General features: G+C 41.8%; 1 protein-coding gene across 1 annotated transcript in view; it reads right to left on the reverse strand.

The window, feature by feature from the left end:
* Positions 1-27,444, reverse strand: part of SCD5 (stearoyl-CoA desaturase 5) — a 154,273-nt gene that overhangs the window by 20,031 nt on the left and 106,798 nt on the right. The window contains exon 3 of the mRNA XM_027599982.2: positions 18,106-18,311. Coding sequence (XP_027455783.1) covers positions 18,106-18,311 — 206 coding nt within the window. The remainder of the gene's footprint in view (positions 1-18,105; positions 18,312-27,444) is intronic.

The raw sequence follows: 27,444 nt of genomic DNA on the forward strand, positions 1-27,444 counted from the left end.
GGGCGCCTGGGTGGCTCAGTCGTTAAGCGTCTGCCTTCGGCTCAGGTCATGATCTCAGGGTCCTGGGATCGAGCCCCACAATGGGCTCCCTGCTCCGCGGGAGGCCCGCTTCCCTCTCCCAGTCCCCCTGCTTGTGTTCCCTCTCTCGCTGTGCCTCTCTCTGTCAAATGAATAAAATCTTGAAAAAAAAAAATTCCCTCTACGGCGTAGCTTCCTAGAAGAAGCATGGGCTTTGCTTGGACTTGGACAGAATTTGCTCAGATTGCAGCCTTGCCATTTACAAAATGTTCCCGAGTCAGCTTCTCAGAGGCCCAGATTCCATCATGTGTAAAGATCTGAGAGATCCGAGTTACATGGGCAGAGAACAGAGTGCTACCTAGTGAGTACCCACTGAACTGAAATTCACATGATAAAGGATGTTATAGAGGTAATAAAAAATAACAACGAGAAGCGATTGTTGTTATTCTGAGTAGATACAGGTTTGAATCAAGACACCCGAGTTTGTTAGAATTTTGTATTTTCAAGAGCAAAAAGATTCTGAGTGAGAAGCTGAGGGAAATCACCTCAACGTAAATGGTTCGCTGATTTGCACGCCAGGCAGCGTGAGCTCACAGCTATGCACAGTGACAGAGGGGGCGGGCCGGTGACTGCGGGAGAAGGACCTCAGGTCTCAAGGTTGTCATCCTTTCTGGCAAGACAACTTGGACCCAAATTTTCAATGGGAAATTTGAATGACTTAAGTCATAGTCTCCCCGCTCCCCTTTCTCCTGACCTGATAGTAGTTGGTACAGATAATAATGAGCACAAACACAGAGCACAGAGAAGAAGAGTCATGTTTGCATTTTAAATAGAGCCATCCCAGTTTCAAAAATCTCTCTTTGTGAGCAACCTCCATGAGAAGGACTTTCTTCACTTCTATTCCTCTTTTTCTCTGGAAGCCCTTGGCCTTGAAGATCCAGAAATCCCCTCATCACCCCCTGGGATTCTGAGACTCTTCATATCTCATTCTTGCCCTGAAGCATGAGTTATTATGTTCCAGATGATGCATTGCTTTCTCAATCCCCTAAAACAAATATTGGCTCTCCAATTGTAAATGAACGTTTTCATTATCCTCAAACTCCAGGTTCTTAGTTGGACAGAATTGGAAAGCCTGTTCATTTATCTTGAAATATGTCTAGATACTATGGGGTTTGTCTAAATCTCTTGATAATTAGGACATCTGAGTAATTGTTTTTCTCTATTTTAAAATGAAAAACAAGATAAGAGTAGGTTTATAAGAGAAAGCCAAATGTCAGAAGAGATAGCACACTTCAGTTGAGTCAATGAGCGTGTTTTGACAAAACACATTATCTCAGCACTAAGAGTCTTTGTATCTGTGTGACAGATTTGTTATTGTTTTATATGAAAATAGGCAGTGTGAGGAGAAATAAGTGACTTGGACAGGGAGACAGTTCAAAGCTGATTTCTGACAAGGATTTCCTCAGGCAGTGGGCTGACAGAAATTTCTTTGGTTTTTCTTTCACCGGAATTCATCCTTTCTCATCTTTCTAATTTCAGTATTTTAGACTAAGAATTTGACTCTTGGAACACCCTTTGCATCGAGGTTCGCTCCCCAGGAAGGGAGCATTTGCCTATGCCCCTGTTCCTTCCTTCATTTATTTTTTAATTTTCTGAATCTGTGGAAGCATTTCTTTGAGAAAAGCAAAGAGGGAGAAAGGTGAATTTCTAACTTCTAAGGCTGATTGGGTCAGCTATCTCGCTGGTGCTTCTCGCCTGGAGCCCTTTGCCCTTGGTGTGGCACCCAGTGGCGCTGCGAAAAGTCTGGGCACCTTGACAGTTCCTGCTGTTCACCTGGGATCGCGAGGGAGGGGAGCTGAGGGGTCTGCGTATCTACTCCCTGTCCCTCTCACTGGGATAAAAACATGGCGATTCCTGTCAACAATAACCACAAAAATTACAGAATGTCTAGGAATAAACTGAACACAAAACATCCAAGATCTGTATTTAGAAAACTATGAGCCCTGACTGAAGGTTGTAAAAGAAGTTGTAACACAGGGATAGACTCTGTCCCAGAAGAATGAGAGTGTCAGAGAAGACCATGAACCATCACTTCACGCGGACCTCAAGGACCATCTCTCCTTTACTGTGCATTCCCTCAGCTGCTTTCATATATGGACTTGGAGGCCTCTGGTTATTTTATAAGTATGTGTCTTTTCTTACCACCCCTTTTTTTAAGAGCGAGAGCACAAGCAGGGTTGGGAAAGGGGGATGGGCAGAGGTAGAGGGGGAGTGAGAATCTTTTTTTTTAAGATTCTATTTATTTATTTTAGAGAGCGAGCGTGCAAGCAGGGTGGAGGGCAGAGGGAGAGAGAGAGGGAGAAGCAGGCTCCCCGTTGAGCAGGGAGCCTGATGCAGGGCTCGATCCCAGGACCCTGAGATCATGACCTGAGCCAAAATCAAGAGTCAGACGCTTAACTGACTGAGCCACCCAGGCGTCCCTCTTTCCTCCCCAATTAAATGATACGATTAATAAAAGCCAAGACTATCCCTTTTCTTCTCTTTATATCTTCCCTTTCCCTTAATAGAGAAATGCCTCTACTTACAACTTTTCCGTTTAAGGAAGTTCGCAGTACAAACAAAGCTGGGTGGAAAAGGGCATCAACTCCGCCCACCACCAGCAGATGGTATTAGCACTCACAAGCCATCATTCCGCCACACATTGTTCCTTAGTCAGGGGGATGTCAGCTGGATTGGTGCTCAGTTCTGAGCTCTTTTATGAACATCAGTAACATCATCAGTCTGAAAAGTGTAAAAGTAGTGAGTACATTTAAAATGCTGTAAAAAAGAAACACACGATTATGTGGAAACAAAAGTAGAAATAATTTTTCAAAACTGAAAGCGGTGAGCAAATGCCTATTATTGCAGGGTGCGCCCGGCAGAGCTGGAAGAAGCCTCAAGGCCAAAGACCAAATCATGATCAAAAGGAAGGAACAGGGATTGGTTAAATGAAAAAGGCAACTTTTGGGGTTGTGGCTGCATATTAGCAGCAACGAACGATATCCCTTGGCCTAAACTTTGTTAATCCTGGTGAAGTCCAGGAGTTTATGAGTGAACTTAAGCCTCAGCATGGTGAAGAGTGTTCATGAGTCTGCTGTAAGGTAAGGATGGCTCCCCAGGGTCAAAGTTGCTGGGTTTAGGGCCCATCCAAATCAGCAAAACCTCATCTGTTGTCCAAGGAGGGTGCTGTAGCCATAGGAGATCCACATTTGGGGGAAAGTGTTGAAGAGAATGTAAGGAAGAGAAGAGTACTCCTGGTTTAAAGCTTTGAAGGGCCCAGTTATGTTCTGATTTATGTAGATGCATCTGGAAATTGGTAACTTAAACCTCTCTTAGTCACTTTGAACTTAGGAAAAAAATTGACACATGAACAGGGTTTTAGAACTCGGGTCTTCATAAATGGAATAGCTTCCATATAGAGCTTTACGTGTGGTTAATTACACAAATATTTATTGCACATCTCCTCTGTGATGGACACTTTCACACACATTAACTAATTTATTCACTCAATAATTCTGTAAAATAGATATCACCACTATCACCATTTTATGGCTGTGGAAATGAAATCCGGAGAATGCCAAAATGGTCTCTTTTGATTCCAAGGTGCTGTTTTACCTCTCCATACATAGCTGCCTGCTTGTGTCCACCAAATGAATGAATGAATAAATAACCCAATGCCAATATAGATTATAATTCTACCTACACTTTACACAGTTAAAAAAAGGCTTGATTTTTTAATGCACAACTATTACTTTATATAATATCCCAGTATATAGAGAATGTAAATAATGCCACCAGTGTTACTTGATATAATATCACCAATTCCCATTGCTGTGTGTCTCCCTTCTGACCTTCAAAATATCTCCAGGGGCATAGAAGGGGCAGGCAGCTTGGAGAGCCACTTTGAAGAGTGGTTTTAGTGAGTAATAATAAAGTCAAACAGGACCCCCCAGGAAGGGTTACTTTTCAATATGTATCTTTGATGCAGTTTACAAAACATCTTGCAGCCTCCTGGCTGAGGGCCCTTCCTTGTCTCTGGAAATCCTTTGTACTGATAGCAAGTAGAGTAGAGAAAACCACTGAGAATCCTAACCAGGGTTGTTTAGGAAGGGTGTAATTTCTCCAGTGCTCCTGTGTATATTGTGGTTATAACAAAACCTCATCTCTCTCAACCTAATTCATTCCATGACACATTCAGGAGGATATAACATGGTGAAATGAACAATGAGAAATTAGAATAAAATATGTCAAAGGAAAATCTCCCTAATAGCTCTAACATGACAACCTGTACATGAATAATCTAAATATTCATTCTGGGTAATAGAACAGCCATCAACAAATTCATTACTTAAGACAATCAAAACATCACTGAGATACCACCTCACACCAGTCAGAATGGCTAAAATTAACAAGTCAGGAAACGACAGATGTTGGCGGGGATGCGGAGAAAGGGGAACCCTCCTACACCGTTGGTGGGAATGCAAGCTGGTGCAGCCACTCTGGAAAACAGTATGGAGGTTCCTCAAAAAGTTGAAAACAGAGCTACCAGATGACCCAGCAATTGCACTATTGGGTATTTACCCCAAAGATACAAATGTAGTGATTCAGAGGGGTATGTGCACCCCAATGTTTATAGCAGCAATGTCCACAATAGCCAAACTATGGAAAGAGCCAAGATGTCCATCAATAGATGAATGGATAAAGAAGATGTGGTATATATACCATGGAATATTATGCAGCCATCAAAAAAAAAAAGAAATCTTGCCATTTGCAACGACGTGGATGGAACTAGAGGGTATTATGCTAAGCGAAATAAGTCAATCAGAGAAAGACATGTATCATATGATCTCACTGATATGAGGTATTCTTAATCTCAGGAAACAAACTGAGGGTTGCTGGAGTGGTGGGGGGTGGGAGGGATGGGGTGGCTGGGTGATAGACATTGGGGAGGGTATGTGCTACAGTGAGCACTGTGAGTTGTGTAAGACTGATGAATCACAGACCTGTACCTCTGAAACAAATAATACATTATATGTTAAAAAAAAAAAAGAAGATAGTAGGAAGGGAAAAATGAAGAGGGGGAAATCAGAGGGGGAGATGAACCATGAGAGACTATGGACTCTGAGAAACAAACTGAGGGTTCTAGAGAGGAGCGGGGTGGGGGGATGGGTTAGCCTGGTGATGGGTATTAAAGAGGGCATGTACTGAATGGAGCACTGGGTGTTATATGCAAACAATGAATCATGGAACACTACATCAAAAAAAAGATATTAAAAAAAATAAAGATTTCAGGAGAATAAATGGGAAAAAAAAGACAATATTTTCACTTCAATTGTCAACTGACAAGGGGTCCCCACAATATATTGCCATTTGCAGTTTGTATCAGTAACAAGGAAAATGTACTTGAATTTCACAAATATGCATGAATTTTAGAAAGGGACTCAGCCTCATCAAAAATGTTCACAAAATAGCTATCACAAGGACATTAACCTCATAAATCATTTCATGGCAAGAACTACAAGCTGGACAGTAATTAATGGATTTGTTTCCAGCTAACCAATTTATTTCTTACTTTAAATATAGGCATTTGTGCCTTCAGATGCCTCTTGTTTAAACAACTTCTCCTATATTACTCTCTTTCTAGCTTAGCAGTAGCTGGATTCTTTAGAAAGAGAGTCTTCCATGAAGCAAACCAGCACTAAAATGACTATTATTACTTATCGAGTAGTATATATCAGCTCAGAGCACTGGGGAGAATATGAACAAGAAATATGTAAATGCTCCATGTGTTAATTTATCTGTCTAGACACCAGATTCATTTGTGGCTGTTCTACCTTCCTGTTCCATGAGAGGCAGGAGAATTCTGGGTAGGAAAGTGGGCTTTGGCATCTCACTTTTAGATCTTTTTCTTCAACAAAAATGGAGGAAGGAGATGAAGAGATGGTATCTTTGTCCTCAGCCAGTGGGGGATTTGGACTTGTGAGGACAATAACTGTATGTCCCTTTTAAAAAGCAAATGGGGAAAAAAAAAATCACATATGAACACATATTTAGCCTCACTAGTAATCAAAGATCTACATATTCATTATGCTATGAATATCACAAGTTGAGAAATTTACATATTATTTGACTCAGCTATTCTGATTTTAGCCAAAGGAAAATATCATAGCTATGATCAAAAATTTATGTATAAAGTTATTCATCTTGGCATTGTTTTAATGATAAAAAAAGGTGAAAATCCTTCAGTATTCATCAGAAATAATGATCCATCCTCACAATGAAATATTAAGCAGGGACTAAAACTGGAAAGATTCCACAGGATTCCACTGGGCAAAAACTGCAGGTTCTAGAAAATAGAAGGCAGAGTTCTGCTTCTACTTAGGATGTAGAAAGTCACAAGAGAACATTGTTTCCATCAGAACAAAGAGAAAAGGTGGGCAATATACAAAATAATAACTTCTCCTGAGCCCACCAGAGAGATGAGGTCACAAGGCAACTAAGTGAATTGAATTCCAAAGAGTGGTAGGCCCATCCATGAACTGCTTCACTTGGCAGAGCATCAGGGAAAGATGTGGCCACTACATTAGTAGATGAGAAGAAATCAGCTAAACATTTAATGAATCCTTAAAGGCCAAGTGTGGGCTAGTGCGTCAGTTTAGAAGAGCTTAGAGCCTTAGACACAAGGGAGTTTGCATTCACCCTCCAGCTCTGTTCTATAGACCTGCACTGGGTGTTCACAAGAAAGTCAGAGGCAAAGGAGATTGGAGAGAGCCCCCTCCACCATATAGACATGCAGGAGGTGACCAGCTGCCACCGAAAGACAAGCACAAAGCCTTGGCTTCTTCCCCAGAGACTTCTCTTGCAAAGCCAAAGTCTTAAGCTGCTGGGGGAGGGCAGAAAATCTTCCACCTCTAGGACCAGGCAAAAGTCCAGCTCTTCTCTGAGAATAAGAAAAACAAAACCTGCTTGTCTCTGAGGGGGAGTAGGAAACTCTCGCCCCACTCCCAGACATAGGCAGAGCCACTGCCGCTGAGGGAGGGGTAGAAGCAAAAACCTTCTCTCCCCTGGTTTGTGTCCAGGATCCTGCACTGCTCCAAAGCAGAGACCTCCTGTTGCTAGGGGAGAGGCAGGAATGCTCAAGAAGCCTTAATCCCAAGGTTCAGGCACACAGGGCTTGCCTCAGACTGATACAGGACCAGGACAACAAAGAAATCCCAAACCTCTACAACAAGACATGCGTAGAGAAGCAATAATAGAAGTCCCCTCTACTTGAGATAGAGGCCATAGAGAGAGATGTCCTCTGTGGTGCAGGTATGCAGGGACAGCTGAAACCTGAGGGTAAGGCATTAATACTTAGAAATCCTCTCCCGTACTCAAGGGTCTACTCTTAGCATATGATAGCAGCAGCTATCTACTGAAGTCCATGGTACACTAAACCCAAATCTAACTTGACTCCTGATTGACTGACTCAACCTTCACCCTCTGCCACCCTCCCCAACCTCACTAATGGCCTGAGAGAAGAATAGGTGTGGCCATTGTCAAGCATAAATTATATTTACCTTAGTATTTCTGTTCTTTTAGACATGTCCTGCATATAATTAAAAATTACAAAGCACATAAAAATGTAAAAAAAAAAAAAGACAAAAACAAAAAATACCATTGTCAAGAGATAAAGCAATTAATAGAACCAGACTCAAAGATGATTCAGCTGTTGCAACTATTGGGAGTTTACTATAACTAACATGTTAAAGAGATCTAATGAAAAAGGTGGGCAATATGCATGAACAGATGGGAGATATCAGATAGATAGAAGGTATAAAAGTGTCAAATGCAAATGCTCTACTTAAAAAACAGTATCGGAGATACAGAATTCCTTTGATGAATTCATTGGCAGACAAAACATAAGGAAAGAATTAATGAACTTGAATGCATGTTAATGAAATTATTCAAACGGAAATATAAGTTAAAAAGGGATGAATTAAATAGAACAGCACCTCCAAGAGCTGTGGAAAAATAATCAAATGGTATAACATAGGTGTAATTAGAGTTCCTGAAAAAGAAAAGAGAGAGAAAACAAGGCCAAAAATAATGACCAAAAATTTCCCAAAATTAATGAAAGACAACAGTCTTGGTTCGAAGAAGCACAAAGAATCTCGAGCAGGATAACTGCTTCCTCACAAAACCAACAAACAAAAACAAAACAAAACAAAAATCCCTAAACACATCCAGAGTCAAACTGCTGAAAAGCAAAGATAAAGAAGAAATCTTGAAGACAGTGAGAAAAAAGAAACATTACATGCAGAGGAATAATAATAAGAATCACAGCAGACTTCTCAGAGACTATGCAAAACATAAGGCAAGGGACTGACATCTTTTAAATCTGTAAGAAAAAGACTTGCCAATCCAGAATTTTATGTCCAGTAAAAATACCTTTCAAAAATGAAGATAACACAAAGACCTTCAGACAAACAAAAGTTGAGAATTTATTGCTAAAAAGCCTGTGCTACAAGAACTGTTAAAGGCAGTTCTTCAGGCAGAAGGATGGTATCAAATGGAAATTGGGATACACACACACATAGAAAACAAAGAGTCTAGAAGTGAAATAAAGAAGGCAAATTTTAGGGCCGACTGGGTGGCTTGGTCGGTTAAGCATCTGCCTTCGGCTCTGGTTGTGATCCTGGAGTTCTGGGATCAGAGTCCCACATCCTGCTCCTTGCTCAGCAGGGAGCCTGCTTTTTTATCCTTCTGCCTGCCACTCCCCTGCTTGTGCTCTCACATGTGCTCTCTCCTTCTGTGTTAAATAAATAAATAAAATCTTAAAAAAAAAACTCTTTTAAAAAAGGCAAATATTAAATAGATTCTTCTTATTTTAATTACCTTTTGTTTTTTTTTAAAGATTTTGTTTATTTATTTGAGAGACAGTGTGAATGGGGATGAGTGGGAAGAGCAGAGGGAGAGGGACAAGCAGACTCCATGCTGAGTGTGGAGCCTGATGCAGGGATCAATCCCATGACTCTGAGATCATGACTTGAGCCAAAATCAAGAGTTGGATGCTTAACCAACTGAGTCACCCAGCCACCCCTGTTATTTTAATTACTCTTAAATAGTATGTAGGGTATGAGTAAAGTTTTGCAAAAAGAAAGCAGAGCATGATTCATTAAAAAAACTTTAGAAGAATATACAACCAAATTTTAACTGATTTTTTTCTAAGTGGATTATAGACTATTTCATCCTTTATAAAGTTTATTTGCATTTGCTAAATTTTCTGCAGTGAACTTTTACTACATTTTGCACTAAAAGTAGAATTTTATTCTTTTTTTTTTTAAAGATTTATTTATTTGACAGAGAGAGACATAGTGAGAGAGGGAACACAAGCAGGGGAAGCGGGAGAGAGGGAAACAGGCTTCCTGTGGAGCAGGGAGCCTGATGCGGGACTCGATCCCAGGACCCCGGGATCATGACCTGAGCCGAAGGCAGACACTTAATACTGAGCCACCCAGGCGCCCCAAGTAGAATTTTATTCTTATGTTCTGTCTTAAATATTTTTTAAAGATGATGTATGGATCCCAAGAGCTGTGAGGTTAGAAAAATTTTATAAGGTAATTGTTGGAAGAAATAATAACTAGAAAAAAAATCTTCTGCTATGAAAAGTTTTCTCCACCTTTTTGCCGTTCTGGTAAAAAGAGAGAAAATGAAAAGGCAAAAAGGGCTTTCTTTTCTGATGGCATAAGCCATTGGTAATACATCTAACTTTTAAGAGAATAAATAAGTATTAAATATGAGCCTCTTATAAGAGTTATTGATGCTCCCTCTACTGGATGAAGCCTTGGAGCTGAAGCCACATACATGACTGAAGGGCTGTTTATGCCAAGAAAATATCAGAAGATGATTCTCTATGTGGTCAAGAAATAGAGCCAAGAATTGATGGTATCTAAGTATTACTGAGAACTTTTACTTGTACCAAAATGTCTTTCATAAAATTTAATCTTGTTTTGACTTCTATATAATTACTTAATTTTTACATTAAAACTTAGCTGAGTTTCTTCTCAGCTGTGGTAGTAAAGTAGTATTTTACTAGAAAAGAATAATTTAGTGCAAACATCTGCTATTCTTTTTTGATGGTTAATTGAGGCCATAGGGAGCCAGAATATTTAGAATTCAAGTCCAGAATCTAGATACCATCATCTACATGATAGAGTTATTGTAAGGATCAGAGATAATGTGTGAAAAGACACGAAGTAAGTACAAAATAGGCAGCTAATAAATGGCAGCTATTATTGGCTACAGAAGTGTATTGAAGATATATGAAGAAGCCTTCACTGCCATCAACAGTGAAGCTACGATAACACTTTACAAGCAGCAGTTCCAGAATCCACTGACACCTGTTAATTAATATGTCTGACATGCTAGTCAGTGAAGTATTGAGATTCCAGACATTTGAGAAACCGTCTCCTCATCTTGCCAGGGGAATTTCACATAGACATGAAATGGTCAGTGTGGGGAAAGAAAAAGGACTGTTAATGCAGTTGATGTATTTTTATGCACCGGGAACAGGGTGGGGGTGGGGTGATGGGAGGGAGGAAGAGAGGGAGAGGGGCAAATTGGCAAATGCTCACGAAGTTCTCATAGGAAAAGTACCTCTTACAGAGGCAAACAAATAACATTTCGACTTGGAAATTTTTAAAAAGTCAAAATGAGCTGTTGAATTATATGCCACACTGGTTTCTCCCTCGCCCAAATTTTTAACCACTAAAACAGGGAAATGTTGGTGTTGATGCTGCAACCTCAATATTGAATCATCTCTTTCTTGTATCCCAGAGTACAGTTCAGCTCTCTGGCTGTAGCAATCAGTCGCTTTAGGAAAGCCATAGGTTTAAGAAGAGTAAGGGGTGTTCTACCTCTTCCATTGACATTTAATAAAAGAAATCTAATTAAACATAGTTCATGCTTCTTTAGCTGATTTCATCATATCCTTGGAACTTAGAGATTCAGAATTTTAACTTTTGATAACTAGAGCTGGATGCAGGGACAACTATTCAAAGAAAAAATGATTTCATCTTCAAAACATTTACAGCACCAGGATAAGATGCAAAGATTTGAGGTGAGGGCAGAATGGGAGAGAAGATTCCAGGACTCAGGCTGTTAACCAAAGATAGACTGCCCCTCAGAAATGGAAGACGAGATTCAAGGAGAGGGAATATTTACATACACAGGGAACATATGGAAAGACTAAATCAGAGCAAGATGATGACATGAGGAGAGAATACAAGAGGACAAAAAAATCCTCATCTCCCCCCACAAAAAGAAGAAAAAGTCTGCCTGAGCAATCGGCTAAATGGCTTTTATTCTCTAATAAAACTGTGCAAAAGGAAGAACATCCTAGCTTGGAGAACACAGTGTGACTAATGAGGGAAAATGTCTCCATGCAGAGAAGGGCACAAATGAAGGAACAAAGCCCTTTGGCAGGTGAAGAAACAAAGACTGTGGGAACAGAAAGAAGCAAATAGACAAGAAGGAGTGAACCCAAACAGATTCATGGGACAGACTGAGTAACAGGAGAGATGGAAAGGGGAGCAGAAAGTGTCTGTCTGTGGAGAGAGAGGCCCAGTCAGGCAGAGGGCAGATGCATGGTAGGGCTTCCTCTCTCATATTCCCAAACCCAAAGAGGGGGATCTCTAGAAAGAGAGAGCAAGTGTCCTCCAGAATCTGATTCTCCTGTTGACTGTCCCATCCCCAGCACCTAGAACAATTCCTGGTATATAGTGGTGCTCAAAATATAGTTGTTGGATGAAAAGTGATATATGCAGAAAAGGGAAGGAAGCTGAATCCCCTGAGAAATGCCACATGCCTCATGGCTTGCATTATTAAGGTGTGAGGTGGCAGAGTACACCAAAGAGCTGGGGTCTGCATATAGCATAAACAAGTGATGCTTACCCTGGGGCCAGTTTGGTTTTGCTGTGGCAGGACCATCAAAGACACGAGTGAAACAGGCAGTGGTCAAACCAAGGGTAATTGATGAGCAAGGAAGTAGCAGAGGGTGGCACTGCCACCCTTGTCTGTCCCCAGATCTCATTCACAAGTCTAGATGTTTGAATATCTCATCATCCAGGTTCTCTCATTTGGGGATTATTTCCGTAGAAGCAGCAGCGGGTGGCACTGCCTCCTTGTCTGTCCCCAGATCTCACTCACAAGTCTAGATGTTTGAATATCTCATCATCCAGAGTCTCTCATTTGGAAGTTATTTCCGTAGAGTTTTCCACAAAATACAACTAACCAACCAAGGCCTTGAATGTACTCAGCCACTCAAAGCCACTATTACCTAGACAAGAATTGTTCTATCAACTTAGCAACCAATAGGGTAGGTCTCCAAGGAAAATGGATTCAGAATAGAGACTCCCTGGGAGCCCCACATGGAACTCTGATCAAAGAGCAATGGATTTGGTCGGCAGAGTTGGGGTCATGTTGGTTGTAAATTCCCAGATGACTCATCCCACTCCCTAGGGGATCCCCCTCATGGAAGATGAGGGGGCAAAATGGAGAAGTGAAGATGAGTCAATTGTAGACCTGTCTGACTGCTCTGGCCTGGCTATTTGATGTCATTAACACAGAAATACATGTAGGTTTAGACATAGGATTGACATAAAGTCACAAAAAAGGAGGGTATCACTGAGAGAAGTGATGTTCATCACTGAAGGAAAAAAAAAGACTAATGATAACAGACTAGGGGAGAAACTGAAGTGAAGTAGGCCTCAAATAGATCCTAGCCATTCAAGTGTCAATCTTATTGGAATGGCAAAATTTATACATTTTCATACCTTCCCAGGGCACCAAAACAGAAGTGCTTCACTCTTCTGGATCATTCCATCCATCTTCTCTTAGCTTATCCCATCACCATGGCAATGAGGCAAGGACCTTGTTTTCATGTCTCTGGACTAGACTAGCACCCTTGTCAATTACTTTGAAAATGCAGATGACAGTGTCTGCATGCTTCTTCTAAGGAAATTTCTTATCTAATAGGGGAATCAATGGGATAAGCAAAGCATTAGGAGGAACAGCCTCTGGATTTTATCCTCATTCTGCCATCTCGGAAAAATGATGTGAGATTCCAATTTCTGCTCACAAAATGGTGGCAGAAAGGCCACTCACTTGCTTTATAATGAGAAAACATCAGACTGAGTAACTTGTGATGGCCAGTCATTTTGCTTAAGTAATTAATTAACTATGGGAGACACTGCTAATTGCTTACCCCATATCAATTCACACTTTCTTCCATAGGAAAAAAACCAGGATTTTATGCAAGGGTGTAATGCATCAACCAAGAGACTACATTTCCCAGTTTCCCTTGAATGCAGACATGGTTAATGTGAGGTGTGTGGATAGGCTCTATGTGTCTCCTGGGAAAGCTCTTTATAGGTAACTGACTCAAGTGAGCAGTGTTACCCCCCACCCTCACCCCCACCTTCCGTTTGGTTGGAGCTCTAGTGATTACCTTGGACCTTAAAATGAAAAATGAAAGTCATATGCTAAGGTTGATGGAGCAGAAGATAAAAGAATCCGGTTCTTGACTGACCTTGTGATGCTGTCATAACCTGGGCCTTCACAGTTCTTTTATATGTAAGGGAAATAAACTATTCTGCTCGGGCCAAACACAACTCCTAAATGACAGCCCCACTGCCAACTTTATGAGTGGCCCCCTTCTAGGCTCACCCCAACATTCACAGGGCTCAGACCAAGAGCAGAGGCGGAGGCTCTAGCCTGTGGTCTACCCATTTCTCTTTCCACCCCGAGCTCTGCCCTCTCTATGTGGACAGCCAAGCTCATGCTTCTAAGCTCATCCTCAGGCTAACAATGCATGTTGGCCACTCTTCAGGACTAGGGTACACACCCCTCCCACCAGGAGGACAGAGCCCTGGAGAGGCTGGTGTAGGCTCTGGAAGTAGGCTCAGAGCCATTTGGGCAGGGAATTCCAGGTTCCTCTGACCCTGAGGCATGGGAGAAGTGAAGTGAGAGAAGATTCCAGGTGGTATGTGCCTTTGCCCTGTGGTCTCCTTACCCCATGGGGAAAAGTACAGCCCTTGTAGGATAGGACCTAGGGCAGGGCTCAGTCACCAAAGTCTAACTGTGATACCATTAGCTTCTCTCCCTCTCACCTCCACCGCCTGCCTTTTTGTCATTCACAACTTGACAGGAGAGCAAAACTTGAAGTTGTCCAGTTAACTATTTGTTGTAACAGTCTTGGTAAAATTATCTTTAAGAGGAAAAGTCTAGAACTATACCTTGAATTGTGTTGTTTTCCTGTTATCTTTAATGCCACTATCTTCTCTCTTTTATTATACTGTATAATGGAAATTTGATCAAGCCTGGATCTCTGGCAAGCCTTTTTTTTTTTTTTTTTTTTTTTTAAAGTAGACTCCACACCCAGCATGGAGCCCAGCATGGGGCTCGAATTCATGGCCCTGAGATCAAGACCTGAGCTGAGATCAAGAGTCAGACCCTTAACCGACTGAGCCACCCAGGCACCCCTGGCAAGTTTTTCTTTGGTAAGTTGTCATGAGGATGGCTAAGAACAAATTTATCAACCAACTGCAATATTCATGCTGGATCAGCACTAACATTAGTGAATCGGCTGCAAACCCAGGGCACCGAAACTGGAACAGGGCCTGGTGCCCTCAGAGAACCACATAGGAGCAGGTGGAGATTCTGACTAGGGGAAGAACTCTATAAGGTATGCCACTGAAGTGACCCAGGACTGGGCCTCTGTTACTCAGGGAGTCTCCCACTCAGCTGAGGGTAGCAAGGACTGAGACCTCATGTGGCAGTGCTGCCAATGACAGGGTCCACCCCTAGCCCAACTCACACCCCAAATGCAAGGACTCAATCTTTAAGGAATCTGTGGCCTCCACATGGCCTGACTGGCAGGACCAATAAAGTTGGTTTCATGGACATGAAAATATCCAAACTGTTGCACTATGTCTTTGTATTCTGGAAGCTCTCTCCTTTAGTGATCCCTGCAGTGATTTTAAGCCTTATTTTGGATTATGGTTCTCTGTGTTCTCCAGGCTGGATAATTACCAAAGAACATGAGTACTCACCCACACTTCAGAGAACCGCTGTAACCCCTTTCAAACAGCAAGGTATAATCAAAAGAACATTGAGCAAAGAATTTGAGATGTAGGTGGTCACCACAGGGTAAATGTTTGTGTCCCCCCCAAATTCATATGTTGAAACCTAATCCCCAATGCAATGGTATTAGGAGGTGGGGCCTTTGGGAGGTGATTAGGGCATGAGGGTGGAGGCCTCACAAACAGGATTAGTGCCCTTACAAAGGAGACCCCAGAGAAGCTCCTTCCCCTTTGCTGTGTAGGAACAGCAAGAAGATGACTGTTTATGAACCAGGAAGAGAGCTCTGACCAGACACCAAATCTGTGACACCTTGATCTTGGACTTCCCAGCCTCCAAAACTGTGAGAAATAAATGTTTGTTGTCTATGCTACCTAGTCTACAGTATTTTTGTTATAGCAGCCCCAAAAGACCCAAGACAGTGCTTCTATCTCCAACTTTCTATCTACATTTTGTTTATTCATTTTCCCATAGGAAAAATGGAAGGCATGAGCTAAATGATTTATAAGGTCCCTCCCTACTCTAAAGTTCAATGGTTCTATGTAGTTCTATGTATTGACAGATATATTAAATATCCTTTCCCCCATCTTCATCTTATCATCTTTCAGGTCTTGGCTTGGAAGCTAGTTCCTTGCATAGGCCTTCCCTCACCCTCACCAGCCTGCACTGTGTCCCCAGGGTGCCCTATAGTACCCTATTATAGCACTACTCTCACTAGGGTATAATTGTTTGTAAATTTATCTGTGGGTTCCCTGCTGGTCTGCAAATTGAGGGGGTACAGACATCAGTCTTTAAGGTTGTATCTTCAGCACCAATTCTTAGCAGGAGCTCAATGACATATATGAAATGATGATGTGAATGGATGGTTTATGATAGCTACAACCCCTTTAGGTCACTGGGCTGGTGATGAAAGATGTTCTCAGATAACTATTCAGGGAACGTGTTAAAAGAGTCTTTGTTCTTCTGCCCGTATTTAGAAATAGTCTTTGGACATGTGTACCATGAGTACACACCTAAAGAATCAGATTACCACATTTTTTTTTTTAAGGAAAAAGATGGAAAAAAAAAGTCTTCCATTTTTGTGATGAGAGAAACCCAGACTATTATACTCAGCTCAGTTCTCATTAATAAAATAGAAGATCTTTTGCCTTCTCATCTGAGCTCTTCAAATTAATCTAAGGCCTGATTGTCCCAAAGCATTACTAATTATATAGCAACATCATTTATATGACAGAATTGGAAATGACATACATATTCAGTTGCAGAGTGATGGTTAAATAAACTGTGACACTAACTAGTGAACTCACACAGCCCTTCAACAATGGTGCCTCCAAGATAATCGGAAGTTAAAAGACAAGACATAAAATTACATATGCAGTATGACTGTCATCATGCAAAATATATCAAATATATGGATAAAACATGGAAAGATATATTACAGATTATTAATAGTGACTGTGTTTATGTGTTAGGACTGAATTATGTTCTTCCTACTTTTCTGAATTTTGCAGATTTTCTTTTAATGACTTAATATTTTATGCTCATGGCAAAAAATCAAAATGAACAAATCATTTTATTGTTAATTGAAAACATCGTGTTATTTTCTGCTATAAAACTACCGGCGTGTCCACCTGAAATAGCTGTGTTGAGACACTCAAAGACCCTTGGGAGAAAACAACAGAAGCAGGGGATGGAAACCCACTGAATCCTCTGGCCTGTGTAATAATAATAATCACTGATCTAAGCTCTTAACTGTGTGCCAGGCGTTTCCCATACATTTGCGTCATTATGTCCTCATAAGAACTGCAGGAGACAGTGGTCAAGAGCAGTCAGATCTTTTGCTAGCACGTGGAGGAGCCACAGAGGTTGATCCTAGGCAGTCTGTCTCCACATCCGCCATTTTGTCACCATGCGTTGCTGCCCACTCCAATGTAAGGAGAGAGGCCAAGGGGAGCGCGAGCACAATTAGAAGCCATACTTCCTTTCATGCAAGAATCATTTGTGTCAGACAAAGGTGCGGCCTCCACTTCTATTTTCAGGAGTTTCTATTCGGGTAAGTCCTCAAATGACTCCTGCTTGTCAGTGGAGATGGTCTCTGGTAACCACTTTTTCACCGTATTATCTCAAGGCTCTAACCAGAGTGCAATCCATAAATTGTCTCTCTCTTTGCACATAAATCCGTTACTTTGGGGGCAAAAAGCCCATTTATAAATGCTCTCATAGTGGCCCACTTTGCAGAGCCAGACCAACATGGATACAGTCTGTGCCAGCTTTCTGGTTAAAAGGTGAAAGATAGCCAGTCTCTGTTTGCCAGCACAATTACAGGCAATTTTCTCCATGTGCCTTTTGAAAGTAGATACACCCTGCAAATGCTGACCGGCTGAACATGCTCAGCTGACACCATTAGTGCACACCAGCACTTTGAGGCTCTCTGTTACATGGTCCCATTTTCTCTGCACAGAAACCTGCTGGTGTAACATTTCAGGAGTCAGGGGAGGGGAGCCGTCACTACAGGAGAATTCCAGGAGAAGAAAGCAGGCTACTTGGAGAGAGTCCAATGCTGTTGGAGTCAAGTTTCGCTAAAATAAAGCAAGTCCACCCGGCCCTCCCTGCCACCCCAGGGAAACACAGATGCGGGAATGGGGGACTACCAGAAACAGATTCCATAAAGTCAGTCGTGCGGATTGGTCTGAGGGAAATGACATTGGGCTTAAAGGAAATCCATTTCGATTTAAAATTAAAATTAAAAACAAATGTGTAAACAGGGAGGACTTAATGAGCACAAGGAAATGAATAAACAGAGGTAAATCCTAACAAGAAGGGTAAGTGTTATGAGGAGAACTACTTGGGGGTATTATTGCACCCCACTGTGCTCTGTCTCTTGGTCGTGTCCCCCGAGGGACAACTCTATGGTGTCTATTCACTTACCTTCTCTGGAATCGGACCACAGGATCAGCCAGCAGGTCAGTGAAGTCAAGCTTGCTCCCCTTCTCGATGACATCACGATGTTTGCGAACAAACAGCCAGCCAATGTGGGAGAAGAAGAAGCCCCGGCGGGCATTGTGAGGATCAGCATCAGTCTCTGAGTACTTGTGGTGGACTCGGTGGTCCCTGGCCCACTCGAAGATGTCATTCTGCAGAGAGAACACAGACCCTGAGTGAAGAGACAAAGCACCCTGGCGCCTTCTTGAAAGCTTCTTGAAAGCTTCTCAGCCTCCCCCTGGACACATCCCCCACCATCCTCACCACTGACCTCCACTTTGCTCCCAAATCAACCCACAATGTCTTCACCTCAAGTTCAATCCCTGCGTTGGTCTGGGATGGTCTCCTTGAAAACAAGAGGAAATCCTTCCTTAGTAGGGATCTGAGCTTGTGTTTGGGATGTGCCCCTTGCAGGAGGTTCGGGCTTGTTGAGTGAACGAGAGGGGGAACCTGAAAGTTCTGGTGGAGGCTACGGAAGTCTCCTGGGAGATGATTCATGTCAAGAAAAGGGGGATCCAGTCTCAAGATGACGTCTTGGTTTTCAGAGGAGAGGGGCAACCTTGAGTATGAAAGAAGGTTGGTGCTTGGCCTGACTCTCTCTGGCCTCTCATTCTTCAATGGCCTTCATATGCAACTTACAGAGAACAGGAAGCCCGTTAAGTAAAAACCCAAAGAGTTATTCATCAAATCTCTGCAAATACCAAGACACAAATAATACTGTTTGAGGACTGCTCTAATAGTGTGTTACAAGGAGGGAGGTCACTTTGGCTCCCTGAGGAATCTGAGGGACTTGGCCTGGCCATAGAAGCAGAAATGCCTCAGGGACAGGCCGTGCTTACTGAAATCTCAAGAGAGACTCTGGTGCCCGAGGAAGGAGAAGCATTGTCTAGCAGATTCTACCAAACCCACAGCCAGGGTGGGGCTCAGGTACACAGGGTGGACACATCCTATTGATCCTCTCATGATGGGAGACAAAGGGGGGGTATCAAATGACCGGAGGTCCTGGGTGAGCTATCAAGGTCAAGAACCAATGGCATTTAGGCTGATAGTATTAATGAAACCTTATCTATAGTCAAGGGCCAGTGAGAGCGCTAGACTTTTAGTTTAGACTCAGTTTTGTTTTTCTTTGGTAATGCTTTCAAAACTTCGAGTAGGCAAACTACACTGGGAAGTAGTGTTTTTGATAGGAAAAGTAGTCTGAAAATAGAAATAAATTTATATAGTGCATAAGCCCTTTTTTAAAAAAAAAAAGGTCATAATGTTTTATACTACACTTCTCAGGCCTTATTCATGTTTTCACTAGCAATCTGCCAGTTCACAGATACTGGCTTCATCCTGCTGATGAGAAGTTTTATTCTCAAAATTCTAACAGTTTCTTTAATCCAAAGGGGGTTCACTGAGTTTTTGGTTTCTTGGGCTCATCCAATTGCTGCTGGAAGAGCTACTCAACTCTTTATCCAATGCTGTTTATTAACAGCACCACTGAAAACTGCTCAGTTTGCTTCACCCATGGGGAATAGAACAGACAGAGGGGAGGTAGACAGACCTGAAGAGTTATATGCTCAGCTTTGAATATAAAAAAAGAAAAGAGGTTCTTAGTAGTCTGTGCGAGGCAAAAATGATAGCCTGGCTTACTGAGATAAGAGGGTCTTTAGGTTTTACCAGAGTATTTAAACATGGTGGTTGGAAAGAGCAAAAGTATTTATTATTTATAATCACAGAATCTGGAGTTAGAAAGTGGTCAAGACCACTGCAGCCCAAAGAATAATTTATTCCTTTTGCACTCGTGTATTGCAATGCCCACATGAACACAGGAAGAAAGGGGATACTCTGTCCCCAGTTCACAGAGGGCAAAATTAAGGCTCAGCAGACTTTTACTCCAGTTCGTTGGGTGGGTCACAAAGTAATGGAAAACAGACGGCCCTCCTTCAGTTCTTAGTTCACTCTCTTTCCAACAAGGTATTTCCCTCCTTCTCCAAATTTAGAGGCGGAGAGTCTTTTATAGAGAACTCTCATTTTCCTTGTTAAAAGGTTATATTGGTTCTTTATCACAATGCAGTTTTATAAAAACTCTAAGTAGAGGGTTCCCAGGGACTGGCAACATTGTTCTCACACAATTCAGCTTAATGCAACCACAACAAAAGAATGATGATGAAGACAGGATGGAACAGAGATGTTTGTTTGCTTTAATCTCTCTTACCTGGATACCTTCCCAACAGAAGCTACTCAGACTGCGACAGCAGGATGAAGCAAGGGTTTGGGCAACTTTTCAAATGGTCGAGCATGTAATCGAGCCCCCAATACTTTAAGATATATTTTTAAAAATCTTCTGTTATTTTTCTGTTTTTTTGTTTTTAATGCTAAAGCCGAGTCCAGTGAAAACGTGACTCAAAAACGAGATATAAGCCAACAGCAGGGCAGAAGAGAGCAAGATTCACATGCTCACCCAAGGGCCTTTTTCTTCCGATTTATCTGCATTTTGCATCTATCCTGGAGTGACCGTGAGTGGGAGCCAACCTGTGAACGGCATTTGTCTTTGATGAAAAGCTGTGTGTACTTAGGGTGTGTTGGGTACAGCCAATATGTGTGAAAGGATGAGTGGAGGGCTGATGAGAAGGGCGAGGTGGCTAAGCAAACCTCAGGAGGTGGGGAGTAAGAGGAAACAGCCCCAGCAATCTCCTGCTAATCTCTTTTCCCCCCAGTGTTTACAAAGTGCTGACTCCTCTTGTCTGGAACTGATTGTGCGCACCACTCCATCATCCTCGCTTCATGGGAAAGAAAAAACTGAGGCACAGAGAGATGGCGAACTTCCATCAGTGAACTGACTCTTAAATATGCGTATTCTGTCTGCTCTGTGCCCTGTGTGCACAGTTTGGAAGGGGCATGATACTAAACTCCGCAGCAATTTCTGAAGCCCAAATACTTAAATGCTCTCACAAATCTGTTGACAAATGATTCCATTTGCGACTCAGAGTTTATACCTAACAGTTCTGGGAGATCACAATCATAACATGCAACCCCATTTCCTTCAAAAGTGGACACTCACTTTTATTGAGTTTATTGATCATTCTTGGAAAAGATTTTTTTTAAAGATTTTATTTATTGATTTGAGATAGAGATAGAGCAAGCAAGAGAGCAGGAGCAGCGGGAGCAGAGGGAGAGGTAGAAGCAGACTCCCTGCTGAGCAGGGAGCCCGACATGGGGCTCAAACCTAGGACCCCAGGATTATGACCTGAACCAAAGGCAGACGCTTAACTGACTGAGCCACCCAGGCGCCCCTCTGGCAAAGAACTGGAGTGGTGAAAAGTACTATGTTAGTTAGTTCTAAGAGCCCGGGGTATAACTGAGGCACAGGGGGCTTGGGGGTGTGGCACAGGAGAGGAACAGACAGAGGAAGAGACCAAATCAGGTGTATGTAGCTCATATGGTAGGATTATCTGAGGAGCCAGACCATGTTCTACTCTGTGCTGTCCAAGAGAAATATAATGCAAGCACACTTTCCTGGTAGCCACATTAAAAGAAGTGAGAAGAAAAAAGTAAAATTAATTTTAATAATATATTTTACTTAATATATCCAAAATATCATTTCAATATATTATTAGCATACAATTATTAATGAGATATTGTATGTTATTTTTGGTACCAATTCTTTGAAATTGTGTGTGTCTTTCACACTTCTAGCAGACCTCAATTCAGACTAGCCACATCTCAAGTACTCAGTAGCCATGTGTGATTAGTGGCTACCATATTGAACAGTGCAGGTCTAGCTCATGGCTTGTCCACTCTTCTATATTGTGTTATTAAAAGTTTTTAAAACTTCAGTGTTAAAAATAATAAAAAATTTAAAAAATTCAGTGTTCCTTACTAGTGAGAGTGTGAAATTGTCACAAACCATGTGAATGGCAATGGGCCACACATATCAAAAACATTAAAATTGTGCTTTCAGTGTAGTGATCTGTTTTCTAGAATTTATTTTAAGGAAATCATCATGGTTGTGTGCAGAGATTTAACCACATAGATGCTCACTTCAGTGAAAACTGGAAAAACCCTGAATTTCCACATAACAGGATTTCATTGAGTACTTTGTGATATATTAACTGAACACTACGCGCGTATGCGCGCGCTTGTGTGTGTATGTGTGTGTCTGTGTGTGTCACAGAAAAAGTTTCTAGAGAGAATATTAAGAAAAAAGTCTTAGGGTTACCTCAGGGGTGGGAGGTAGGAGATGAGGAGAACTACTTTTACATTTTACCCTATACTCTGAAGTTTTTAACAAAAGCATCTGTTGGTTCCGAATTAAAAACGAATTAACAAAAGGATATTGTAATATAGACATGGAAAGATGAAAGGGAAAGTGCAGTCGAGTGAAAAGTAGTTTTCAAAAATACTAAGTATAATTTTAATAAAAATGTGTGCGTAAGCATAGGAAAAATAAAGGATGTAAGCCAACCTGTTTAGATTGGTTCTCTCTAGGATGTGAGATGGTGGGTGATTTTTAAAATTTTTCTTTTAGTTTGCCTGCATTTTCTAAATTTTTATAATAAACAAGTTTGTCTTTTTTCATATGGGGTAAACAGATTTTTAAAAACATTTCTTTTTTAAAAAATTTTATTTATTTATTTATTTGACAGAGAGATAGTTAGCAAGAGCAGGAACACAAGCAGGGGGAGTGGGAGAGGGAGAAGCAGGCTTCCCGCCGAGCAGGGAGCCCAATGTGGGTCTCAATCCCAGCACCCTGGGATCATGACCTGAGCCGAGGGCAGACACTTAATGGCTGAGCCACCCAGGCGCCCCTTTTTAAAACATTTCTATCCTCCTGAATCAAAACCACCCAGCTTCTGCCATCCGCCCCATGTCAGGAGAAACTCCACGAAAGAGGAAGATTCGTCTAGTACTCCGGTCAGTTCCACATCTTTCCATCGCTCTTCTTCTCTTTGTTCTTATTAGCACACATCAACCAGTCACACCACAGTGTCACCATGCCCTTGCCAAAATGCGCCCTGTGTCTTGTACCTTTAATACTTCACTCTCCATCACAGATAACGTCTCTAAACAGAGTCCCTGCTGAGACTGTGGAAATTGAAATTGATCGTGCGGTGATTTTTCTCCATAAGCACAGCCTCTGAGTATTATCTTGGACTTGAGCAAAGGTAATCAATCTCAAAAGCTCCACTGAAGCAGATTATGAAGCAACCCGCTTCATCAGAACTACTTCTCCCCAACTTCCTTTTATGTTCAAAATAAATTCTTGAATCCCATCCTCTAAGATGGCAAAAGGGGAACATGTCTTCTGAGGCCCACATCATTTCCACTGGTTAGCAAGATGAAAGCTAAATGTAAAGGGCATCTAGCTTGTCCTACTCAACAGATCTGAGGCCAGAATCACTGATGGGCTTTCCCCCAGCCTGGCTGCATGCAAACAGATGTGCGCTTCTGACCAGACACCACTGTGGTCATACTGTCCCCTAGTTCAGCTGCTTAACGTTCCAAAACGGAAATTTACCAGGTGGCCTCCAAACATAGCCAGTGGTGTTCATAATACATCTTTGTTTCCAGTCAGTGGTGAAAAACAAACTGGGACCTACATGACAGCTACAACAGGCAGGTTTTAGAGTAGAATGTGTGTGTGTGTGTGTGTGTGTGTGTGTGTGTGTGTGTGTGTGTGTGTCTTGTGAATGAACGGCATCTTGTTTGGAAAGAGTCATTCTATCAAGGGAGTCAAAGAAGAGAAGCCATTGCTGCCTCCACTCTTTAGGGACCCTAAAGCTCATTTGAAATAGACTTTATCTCAGTCTCTGGGGTCTGAATTTAATCTCCTCCAGCCCAGACGTCAACACTGTATTTTTCAAACAGTGAAGAACATTCAGTGCTTTCCCCATTGTTGATACTGGGTCAGCACTGATATCCCTCCAGATAACACAATCTGTGAGAAGAGCCCAGAAAGTCCCAAGAAGGGCCTGGCAGAAGTCTATAGCACCTGGCAAACTGTAGCTTCCAGAAAGCAAGTTCCCACCTGCTGCCTAGCCTTCCTGTGGCACTCGACCTGGGGAGGTGTTATAAATTGGGCAAGTGTTAAAAGCCAACTTCAGTGATTTGAAAAGTGTTTGCTGATAAAACTTAAAGATTGCAAAGAAGGAAAGGGGCATTTATTTTCATTTATTACTTTATTGTTTAGATCTCGTACAATGAGGAATACATTTTTAACACATATTTTAAAAATGGCTTGGGTAGTCTTCTTGGTAGGCAAGTTGGCCTCCTGTGAATCTTTTCAATTTGGCTTTTGGAGTTATTTTCGGTCAGTGATGTTCTAGTCTCCTGAGCTGTATCTCCTTCACTCAGTGAGTCAAAATTTCAGGGAAGAAAGGCCTAGAAAACAGTAACAGGCCAGCAGCAAAGGGCACACCTTGCTGTCAGATCTTGCTTTTTAAATATTACTCCCCTTTAAAAGGAGTCAGGACTCTGATGAAATGGCAGATGTCAGGACTAAGGCAGGAAAAGTACGAGAAGAATGTGGTATATTTTGTTGTGCCAGAAAGTAAAGAATGGCTCAAAAAATGATAGGGATGTGTCAAAAAGGACATGAGAGCCCATCTGTAGTGCCTCCCACTGAACACACTGGGATAATTTGATAATAATTTGGGGCATTAAGATGAATAACAGTAATGGATTAAAAACGATATAATAAGTAAGAGTCCATGAGTCCATAATAAATAAATAAATAAATAATAAATAAATAAATAGGTAGAAGAAATGATGGAGTGAGAAAATCACTGTTTTGCAGGTGCCATGGCAATAACTGATTCCAGCAAGAATCGCCCCTGTATGCTGAAACTACTGGGTAAAAGATTGATGAAAGAAAAATATTTACATAGGCTTATTATAGTATCTCAGCATAAATTATTTATTAATTACAAAAGGAAAAGTGGTCATCTTATGGGAAAACCTGGGTAAACACCACCTTAACTAAGTGATCAAAGTTCATACCACCTATAATGGCATAATGACAAAGTGATGTCACATGCCTCTTATTTGATGCTCAGGACACAAGATCATTAATGTAGCATTCCCGACAAAAATGCACAGAATATAGGTAGGAGAAAACATGAGCAAAGCAAAATGGGGGGCATTCTACAAAATAACTGGTCTGTGGATTTCAAAAATGTCAAAGTCATAAAATCAAGGGAAGACCGAGGAACTATTCCAGATGGAAGGAGACCAAAGAGGCATCACAACTCATTGTAAGGCAGGATCCTGAATTGGTTCTTGGGCTAGGATCCTGGATATAGCATTTTATCAACATTAAATCCCCTGATTTTGGTCCACGTTCTATGTTGTTACAAAAAGTCTTTGCTATTAGGAACTACGTAGTGAAGTATTTAAGGATGAAAAGGCATGATGTTTTTAACTTACTCTCAAATGACTCAGAAAAAATAACCCAGAGGAATGCATACACACATATGGAAAGAGAAAGAATAATAAAGCAAATGAGGTCATATGTCAACAATTAGTGAATCTGGGTGAAGGGTATACAGGATTCCTCATGGTATTTTTGTAAGTGTTTTGTAAGTTCAATATTATTTCACTTTTAAAAAGATTTTATTTATTTGACAGAGAGAGACACAGCCAGAGAGGGAACACAAGCAGGGGGAGTGGGAGAGGAGAAGCGGGCTTCCTGCCAAGCAGGGAGCCCGATGTGGGGCTCGATCCCAGGACCCTGGGATCATGACCTGAGCCAAAGGCAGATGTTTAATGACTGAGCCAGCCAGGCGCCCCTCAAAATTATTTCAAAATAAAGAGTTAAAACTAAAAAGAAAAATGTCAAGGGCATTTCTATTTAAAAATCTCAGATTTTCCCCTTCCACTCCATTTCTACCCCACCACTCTTGCTCAGTCTTTCAGCGGTCCACCTGACTCCTCCTGCCTCTAGTCCTTTGCCCTTGTGCAATACATTTGGTACACTGTGACCATCCTCCCCCATAATCATACTCCCCAAATACCTATCTTCTTGCTTATTATCCAATAGCCTCTCCCTTCTACTTTTCTCATCAAGTCTAAACATTTCCTCTTCTTGACAAAGAGCTTCAAGTGGTCTGATCATCCTTATCTTTCCCACTTTGTTTATTCTTTAATTTGACCAATATTTACTGACCGTTGGTATGTGCCAGGAGATAAGGAACAGGACAACCAAGGCTCGGTCCTCAAGGAGTATATATTGTATGGAGAAGACAAAGTTAGTGGAGTCAACATAAATAAAATCATTTCAGATTGAGATTAGTGCTATGAAGCAAATATACATGGGGGATAACAAGGGGATAGTGAGCAAAGACTTTCTAATCAGGTAATCTGAAGTCTGGGAAGAGCTGGGGGTGGGGGAGGACAGTCAGGAGGGAGGATGGGGGAAGGGAGCCATCTGGAGCAGAGGAAAGGACTGGGCGCCGTCCAGGAACTAGGAGACCAGTGTGTGGGGTGTGCGGAGGTAGGGCAAGAGTGAAGTCTGAGAAGTATTTTGGTGTAATAAAGAATGTATCTGGGAATACGTGGGTGGCTCAGTCGGTTAAACATCTGCCTTCGACTCATGTCATGATCCCAGGGTCCTGGGATGGAGCCCCACATCAAGCTCTTTGCTCGGTGGGGAGCCTGTTTCTCCCTCTGCCTGCCACTCCCTCTGCTTGTGTTCCCTCTCTCACTGAGTCTCTCTGTCAAATAAATAAATAAAATCTTTAAAAATATATATTAAAAAAATAAAAAATAAGAGAGAATGTATCTGGTCTTCATCCCTGGTGGTTCCTGGCAGAGAGCCTCAAAAACCCTTGGAATTTTCCGAGTGATAAAGAGTTTCTTTATTATGCTAGTGGTGTAACTGTGGTGGGCCCCCAGATAGCTTCAGGATCAGGCTGGTCACCAAAAAGATCCACCACGTGACTAGAGGGTTGGCACTTTGTGAGAGGAGGGGACCTGGAGGCTGAGTTCAGTCCTGGGGCCAGGGATTTAATCAACCACACCCGTGCAATGAAACTCCAGTACAAACTCTGGACACAGGCTTGAAGGAGCTTTTTGGCTGACCAAGGCACTGATATGCAGGGCAGGTAGCACACCTTGATTCTACTGGGAGAGGGCATAGAAGCTCTGCCTGAAGAATCCTCAGACCTCGCCCTTGGTGTCTCTCCCATTTGGTTGGTCCAGATATCCTTTATAATTAAAACTCTAATAGTAAGTACAATACTTTCTTGAGTTCTGAATTGTTCTAGTGGATTCTCGAATTGTGGGAATTTGTAGCCAATCGGT

Source organism: Zalophus californianus, chromosome 2 (assembly GCF_009762305.2).
Source record: "Zalophus californianus isolate mZalCal1 chromosome 2, mZalCal1.pri.v2, whole genome shotgun sequence".
In the NCBI taxonomy this organism is placed as follows: domain Eukaryota; kingdom Metazoa; phylum Chordata; class Mammalia; order Carnivora; family Otariidae; genus Zalophus; species Zalophus californianus.